The following is an 8597-nucleotide window of genomic DNA, read 5'->3' on the forward strand; positions in this document are numbered from 1 at the left end:
ACCTTGACGAAGGATACACACAAATATCATCTTAATCCAAAACCTTTGTGGCCCATAAAAAGTTTTTAATGGTCAATCACAACTCTCTCTTGAGGTGTGGTCCACCTGAGATTTGAATCTGCACCACTTTTTTACAATATCATCTTACAATGAACATTCAAAACGTACGGATGGAGGCGTGGATGTAAGTAAAATACATGAAGGTGGACCCCATAGTCACGGATCCACCGACCTCAGTGGATCCGGGTATCCTCTAAAGCCGCGCCCAAGACGACCTCGCTCCTGACATGAGCTGATGGATCAGGAGGTCCATGCGGTCCGGCGTATCACCCTTTCCACGTTCGCTTTAACAACTTTTTCCTGCCTTTCTCTCCACTCACATGGCAATTTTCTCTTCCACTCACATAACACACATCTCTCTCACACGTATGCCTGCACAGACACATGCATATATGTCCGTGTGCACGCATGCACATGTGTGTAAATGAAAGGTGCATGCTTGTGCATGGTTGCTCGTTCATATAAAAAAATCAATCATTCAGTGGAAAAATACAAACATTAGTATACAAATTGGGTCATAAAAGCTGTCGGTCCAACAGTTGGATAAGATCTAACTAGTCTATTTTATTAGCTACGCCTCATCTGGATCATGCCCCACTACTTGGACGGAAACGGATTGGCTACCCCTGCCACCAGCCATGATATATTTGTTTCATCCATGCTGTCCATCTACTTTTCTAGATCATTTTATAATATGAGACCAAAAATGAGGTATATCCCAATCTCAATTGGACCACATTACAGGAAACAGTGTTGAATGAAAGTCGACCATTAAAAACTTTTTGGAGAACATAAAGTTTTGAATCAAGTGATCTTTGTTTTTTTTTCCTTCATCTTTTTATGTATGACCTAATCAATAGATTGGATGTCAAATAAACAGCACAGTGAGCCTTAGGAAGATTTTAACGGTGGATATCCAATCATTATTATTTTCCTGTGGTGTGGTCTACCTGATATTTATATCCCTCTGATTTTTGGGATCAAGCCCTAAAATAATCCGTAAAAATGGATGAAACGCATACATCATGGTGAGGCCACGGAGCACCGACCATCAGACCAGGGGAGTAGCCAATCCGTTTCCTACTTGGACAGCTTGGATTTTGTAACCTATATGACACGTGTATTATGACTAATGCATGTGCATGGTTCTCAAATCATTGTAATATATATATATATATATATATATATCAAATAGTTCGTTACTGCACTTCATTACTCGCACATGTGCACTCTTCTCTCTCACACAGGTGCACATGCGTGTGGACACACGCAAGTACAGGAGCAGTCATGCATGGACAATGCGAAGAAACCCCCTCTCGACTCTCTCTATATAAGAGAGGAGTCGGTCACCCTCCCTCTCACCAAAGCGACACAAGTGCTAAGACTCCAACCATGTCGTCGTCTCTCTCATTTCTTGCCACCACTGCCTCTCCCTTCCACCACCACCATTCCCGTTACCCTCGAAAAGCTACTCGGGCACCCACTTACTTTTTTCCATCGGCCTCTGGTGCTAGTACTAATGCTACGAATGCTAGTGAATATGATAAAGGTGGTGATAAAGAATCCATTCTGAGGTTGGACAGAAGAAATGTTCTCATTGGCACATTGGGAGGTCTGTATGGTGCTGCCACCCTTGGCTGTGAGAATATGGCCGTCGCTTCTCCAGTGCAACCACCGGACCTATCCAAGTGCCATACCGCCCACGCTGGAGAAGGCGCGGAGGATGTCCAGTGCTGCCCGCCTTACAAAGACAACAGCGAGATCGTCGATTACAAGTTCCCGACATCTTCCACGCCACTGCGCATTCGGAAACCTGCACACCTGTTGGATGCTGATGACCTGGCCAAGTACGAGGAAGCCTATAGACGCATGAGAGCTCTCGACCCATCCGACCCTTGGAGCTTAGAACAGCAGGCCAGGGTGCACTGCCAGTACTGCGATGGCGCGTACGACCAGGTGGGGTTCAACGTCCAGCTGCAGGTTCACTTCAGCTGGATATTCCTGCCCTGGCACCGCTACTACATCCACTTCCATGAGGCGATCCTCGGGAAGCTGATCGGTGATGACACATTTGCCCTCCCGTTCTGGAACTGGGATTCTTCGGACGGAATGACGATCCCGAGCATTTTTGTCAATGACAAGACATCGCCGCTCTACGACGAGAAGCGCAACCCGGATAACCTAAAGAAGGTGCTGGACTATCAATACAGTCTCACAAACTATGAGAACCCGTATACTGACGAGGAGCTGAAGGTGAAGAACCTGTATCAGATGAACAAGACATTTAGGGAGTCTCTGCCGCTGCCGGAGCTGTTCTTGGGAGATCGGGTGAGGGCAGGCGAGGAGGCCTCCATGGGAAAGACGATGGGGCGGATTGAGACGATACATAACGCGATGCACCAGTTTGTGGGGAAGTCCGAGGTCCCGTACCGGGACATGGGCAACTTCTACTCGTCGGGTTACGACCCGCTTTTCTACTGCCACCATTCGAACGTTGACCGGATGTGGCATATTTACAGGCAGAAGCGAGGAAACAAGATAGACTTCAACGATAGCGACTGGCTCAACTCATCGTTCATCTTCTACGACGAGAACAAACAGCTGGTGAAAGTCAAGGTACTGATGCCCAACTCCCCCCTCTCCCGCTCGTTCTTTGTTTGAAAACTTTGGAAAAATTAAAAAGAGAAATTTACAAAGAACTTCTTAATTAATATGGAATTTACATTATTCCGGTACTTTTTTGGAAAAGGTTTTCAAACACCTACCTCCGTGGTCGGGGTTATTATCGTCCCACTGCCTTCCGTTTCATTTTCTTAACGGCCAGTTGGAAGTGTGTAGGAACAATGAGTCGGCTGCTTGGATGGGCCCATTATGATGTTTATGTAAAATCCACACTAACTAGTCGGTGGGTCACCTCATGTTAGGCCAAGGGAACAAAATTCACCCCTATCTGTGCTTCAGGTGGACCACATGTTTTGGAACACCATACAAGGCAAATGATCACCCTTCAAATTGTTTCCCTTAGTATGGATCAGCTGAATCACGGATGAGCTTCAATTTTAGAACTCAAGCTTAAATATTTGTGGCATCTAATGATTGGAGTAGATTCCATATAATCATTATGGTGGGCCCGTAAAAATTATGGGTAAATTTCTCTTTTCTAATTATTTTCTTTGGTGTGTCCCTTTTAGATTTGGAACTAAATTAGGATTATGCATCTAACTTTTGGAGTAGATGTTACTTTAACATCATTTTGAGCTGGCTAAAAATCAAAGAAACCTGGTGTTGGTAAGGATTATGAAAAAAAAAAAAACAAACACCACTGGCATGAACTATGCTCTTGATTTTGACATAGCCACCTCAATCTTTATGTAAGAGAAATCACTGATGATTAGATATTTAGTACCATAGGAGGCTGAGAGGTAAAAAATAAGCCGATATTTGAGGACCCCTCTTTATTTCTACTGGGCCACTGTGATAATCATATAAAATCCACTCCAACAAGTAGATTCTACACAAATATTTAGGTCCTTGTCCAAACTATCATGTCCATCCATGATTCATGAGGTACACTAATAGAAACAGTTTGGCGGACACATGTTGCCTGGCACACTGTTTTCATTCATGTGGTCCACCTCCACGTGGTGGGGTATTTTACATGAACATCAAGGTGGGACCACCTCAGCCACCCACACATTTGTTTCTCATATGAGGCGATTGTTAAAAGTAGTGGAATGATAGCTATATAGAGAGCTATAGTTTTGGAAAACCTTTATGAAAAAGGCACCCCATTGTAAACTACATATTAATTTGGTAGTTTATTGAAAACTCTCCCTAGAAAAAAAAAAAACTGTCAACTGGGCACGAAATAACCAAATTGGTGATGATTTGTTCAAGACTCGGGACTCGGCTAAATTCGACGAGTCTTCAAGAAAACTCCGAAAAACTCGATGCTTTGCGGAACTCTGGACACTGCCCCCACCAAGGCTTACAATAGTTGTACTCATTAAATACAACTGTGCTCGGTGGGGCCCTTATTTCTGTGAATAAAACATCCACTCCTTCCATCAGGTGCACCTTCTCAATTTCACAGCACATGCCAAAATTCAGCCTGATCTGAAACTCAAATGGGCCGAAGGATGGATCAGGCTAATTCAATTTCACAGGACATCCCACACTGAGACCCGTTCAAGGTTCAGATCAGGATAATTTTTAGAGTATCTGCCACATCGAAAGGTTGGATCGATCGAATATAAACACTGGTAGGCCTCAAACAAAACCATAGCGTTGGCCTCTCCTTCCATTGTTCTTTGTAGTCCAGCTTACCTGAGTGTGGATGGGACTGAATTTTAGTCCATGGATGTAAAATACAAGGGCTATATGGAGTGGATGTCAAAGTCACACACACAACACGGTGGGCTCCACGGGGCCGGGGAGCTGTGGGTTGCCAGTGTATCACATCTCATGCATATCCCATCACCGGGAGGGCCTCTGAGCATGATGTGTAAATTTTATCCACACCGTCTATACATTTTTGCATATTATTTTAGGATATAAGATGAAAAATGATGCTGATCCAAGGCTCAATTGTACCACACAGTGGGGATTAAACATCCAAGTCTATATGACCTTATGAACAGGTTCCGTTGAACTCTAGAAAGGTCCAATCGAGTCTTGGATCTACTTCATTTTTAAGTTTATATTAAAATTATATTTTTTTAAAAAAAAGTGAATGGACGGTGTGGATAAAACCTATACATCGTGGTGGGCCCTCAGAGGACCCTGTCTGTGGATGGGCGGGGTATTAATGCCCAATTTGCCTCCGTCATGCTGACCTGTCTGATTTGCAGACCCTGAAACTCAGCAGACGAACAGCCCCTATGTAGTACATGCATGCCGTACTGACAATTATTGGGAGTCGTATTTTCATGGCTTTCATCCCTGATCCTCCTATTTCATGCCTTAACCATGGATTAGGGTAGTTTGTTGCCTGATGACCGCCAAGTGGCACATGATGCAGTGGATCCAGACTGTCCATTTAATGGGCACTTACCATGACTGTCCATTTGTGTGTGCTTACCATGACTGGCCTTGCAATAGTATCTATGTCGACAATGGCCTTAAAATAGACGGTCGGGATGAATTGTATGCAACAGAAGAATCTGATTATTGGGATTCTCCATGGGTGAGATTTTCAACCACCATCAGTCTTTGAATAGAACACACCATATGGAGGGATCAGATTCACTTCCTGATCAGCCACGTGTCACGTTAAGGTCTACGAACCCCCTCTTTGTCCAGCAAAAACATAAAATTTTAATGAGGTCTGAAAAAACATTCAGTGTGTAATTACTGATATGTCATGGGGTGCACGACATCCAATCCGTCCAACAGATTTGTCCCACCATAAAGGTCATGCTGGTTGAAAATAAAACCATCCACCCTATCCAGTAGTCCACAAATATAATTTCGATCGGATTGTCAGTTGCCCATTATTTTAGATGGTGTGGCCCACATGGTGAGTGAACCAGTCACTGATATTTGATAAGGTATTCATCGTGACCTACGTTTATGCGCTACCGTCCAACTAGTTGTGTGTTCATTCATGCATTGACTAACAAATGAACGCAACAGGTGGAAGACTGTCTCAATCCGCAGAAACTCCGGTACACCTACCAAGACGTGGAACTTCCATGGGCTGATAGCAGCGTCAAGAAAAAGCTGAAGGCCAAGGCCAAACCCAGATCCAGAGTCTCGTTGGTCCAGGTATCTGAGTTCGGACCCGACCCGAGACCCTTGGATTCGACCATCCGGACCCTGGTGCAGAGGCCCAAGAAGTCCCGAACCAAGAGCGAGAAAGAGGATGAGGTGGAGGTCCTCGTGATCGACGGCATAGAGGTCCCCGACAACGGTCCTGTCACGTTTGAGGTGTACGTGGCAGCGCCTTATGGAGGGGATTTTGTGGGATCTGACCTAGGAGAGTCTGCAGGGAGCTTTGTGAAGCTGCCCCATTTCCACATTCTTAAAAGGGACGATGCACAGACAAAGAAATTTAGCCTGAAGTTGGGGATATCCAGCTTGTTGGAAGATATTGATGCTGAAGGCTCAGAGAAGGTGGTCGTGAGCTTGGTCCCAAAAGTGGGGGAAGTCACTATTGGTGGGGTCCACATCGATCTTATCAAGACCGATTGGACGGCTTAGATAAGAGTACTTGCGACCGTAGTGGCAGTGGGGTCCACCATCTCACCCCCACTTCCCTTTGATTACTATAATTATTATAAGATTAGGCTTACGTTAGTAATAAAGAGTTTGATTGAAAGGTTCGAAGACTCAATGAATCGGAATGATTCAGTCCTGAGTCGAGTTACGAGTTGGCCAAGCGTCAGGAGCAGTCGCCCTTAATATTCAATCACGAACAGTAGCACTGAACAGGATCGAACTTGAGGGAGTTCAATCTGATTCAGACAAGTCGACAATCCACGGTTGATATTACTCCGGTTTTCTTAAGGTCGCGTATAGTGTGTATGTGTAGGAGTTTATGGGACCACGTGGATGCCCTGCCTACAGTAAGATATGTTGTCTACGTTTACGAATAATAAATATTAGATGAGCCTGTGTGGTGCGTGTTTCTCCTTCAAGCTTTTTATTGGAAATTCGGAACTGTTAATAATCAAGGCAAATTATAAAAGAAAAATGCTTATTCCAACTGGCTGGATGATAAGTTATAGGCTACCTGTTAGATAACTTCTAAAATACAAGTATGGTCTGCCCAATTACTAGACGATGATGATTTTTACATGAGGTGATCCTCATCGTGGGCCAACCCCCATCGGATGTCGTATCGGGAGTGGATTGCCTGTGACCCCGGTTGCAGAGATCATATCTGTGCCTGGGGCTGTGTGGGGCGCCCCAAAGAGATGTCCGTTACAAATATACTCCATGCGTTTTGCAATATTACAATAGGACAGGAATCTAAAAATCAGGTAGATCCAAAACTCATGTGAGTTGTATAACACATGAAACAATAGAACGGGGTGGATTTATCACAGACATCTCTGTGGGCTCATCACAAGGCACAGAGATAGTCACGGGCAATCTACTTCCGTTGCATACACATGACATGTTGAAAGTTGTCAGCTGGGTGGAGGATATAAATTACTGTCAAACCGTTTGGATGTGGGCATATAACTGCAAGGCACACGTTGAAAACATCTATGATGATCCAAACCAGGCATCCTTTGGCAGATGAATTGCTCGCGATCAATTTTTTCTATCTTAACTGGGGCCAATTTTAGCTTAATGGGAGCCATTGTTGATATTTGTCTTTTCAATGTTTACTTTTTTTCTTTTTTAAACAGAAAGGTGGGAGTGTTGGGTTTAAAACCCCACTTTCATCAAACGTGTGGCTGCGACCACCATGAAACAGAAAATAAAAACTGAAAGAAAAAGAGAAAGAGAACTACTTTGCTGAACTTTTTGAATGAATAAAACCGATTACATGATGCCTTTTTATAGGCGTTCTCCTTATGTGAAATGACTAAAATATCTCTGTCTAGATGGTTCCTAGGGGCAGCTAAACATAGACAAAATCCAAGAAAGAAATATATTGCTATCTTAACACAGCTAGCACACTAAACATAGAAAAAAATCTAAATGCACAACTAGCATACACGGTTTTTACACGGTTTTGGATTTACAAGAATCCACCACCGTTTCCAACACTCCCCTTCAAACCAAAACCGGCTTCATTCCGAGCATTGATCTAAGTCTCCTAAATGTGTCAGTCAGCAATGCTTTGGTGTAGATGTCTGCCACTTGTTCAATGGTGTGACAGTATTCTAGCTTTACCAATTTCTGTTTTACTTGATCTCTAAGAAAGTGATATCTTGTGTCAATGTGCTTGCTCCTTCCATGTTGAACTAGATGTTTAGCAAGTTCGATTGCCAACTTGTTGTCCACATATATAACAGTGGATTCCTCCTGCGGATGCTTCAGCTCCTTTAACAGATCGCCTCACGTACAGTGGATGAAGCTGCTACGTACTCAGCTTCACATGTGGACAGGGTGACCACACTCTGCTTCTTTGAATTTCATGTGAATGCCGTCGACCCAAGATAGAAAGCATAGTCTGTGGTACTTTTTTTTTCATCTTGGTCACCACCCCAATCACTATCAGAGTATTCATACAACATCGCCTCATCATCGTACGGATAAAAGAGACCGAATTCAATAGTCCCTTTGATATACCTCAGTACTCTTCTTACAGCTAGCTAGTGTGACTCTTTTGGGGTTTCCATATACCGGCTTAGAAGCCCAACACTATAAACTATATCTGGCCTAGTGATTGTAAGGTACCTTAAGCTTCTGATTAGGCTCTTGAATAGGATTGAGTCGATGTTTCTTCCTTCTCCATCTTTTGTGAGCTTCAGGCTTGTTGTAATAGGTTTATTTATGGCTTTACAGTCGAACATCTGAAACTTCTCAAGAAGTTCCTTTGTGTACTTCTTTTGGGATATGTAAATATCGCCGACTTGTTG

At 43.7% G+C, this 8597-nt stretch overlaps 1 protein-coding gene across 1 annotated transcript; it reads left to right on the forward strand.

The window, feature by feature from the left end:
- The first annotated feature begins 1435 nt into the window (after window positions 1-1435).
- Window positions 1436-6698, forward strand: LOC131242229 (polyphenol oxidase, chloroplastic-like). Its single transcript, XM_058240742.1, has 2 exons — window positions 1436-2676; window positions 5695-6698. The coding sequence occupies exons 1-2, from the start codon at window positions 1453-1455 to the stop codon at window positions 6259-6261; spliced, it is 1791 nt and encodes a 596-aa protein (XP_058096725.1). The 5' UTR covers window positions 1436-1452; the 3' UTR covers window positions 6262-6698.
- The last annotated feature ends 1899 nt before the right edge of the window (window positions 6699-8597 follow it).

The sequence above is a fragment of the Magnolia sinica genome, chromosome 4 (genome assembly GCF_029962835.1).
Source record: "Magnolia sinica isolate HGM2019 chromosome 4, MsV1, whole genome shotgun sequence".
Lineage (NCBI taxonomy): Eukaryota > Viridiplantae > Streptophyta > Magnoliopsida > Magnoliales > Magnoliaceae > Magnolia > Magnolia sinica.

Bases quoted from the DNA above. Each gene is read 5' to 3' on its own strand.
- LOC131242229 (XM_058240742.1), top strand. From the start codon at position 1,453: ATGTCGTCGTCTCTCTCATTTCTTGCCACCACTGCCTCTCCCTTCCAC. The intron at 2,677-5,694 runs GTACTGATGCCC...TGAACGCAACAG, and splicing joins AACAGCTGGTGAAAGTCAAG to GTGGAAGACTGTCTCAATCC.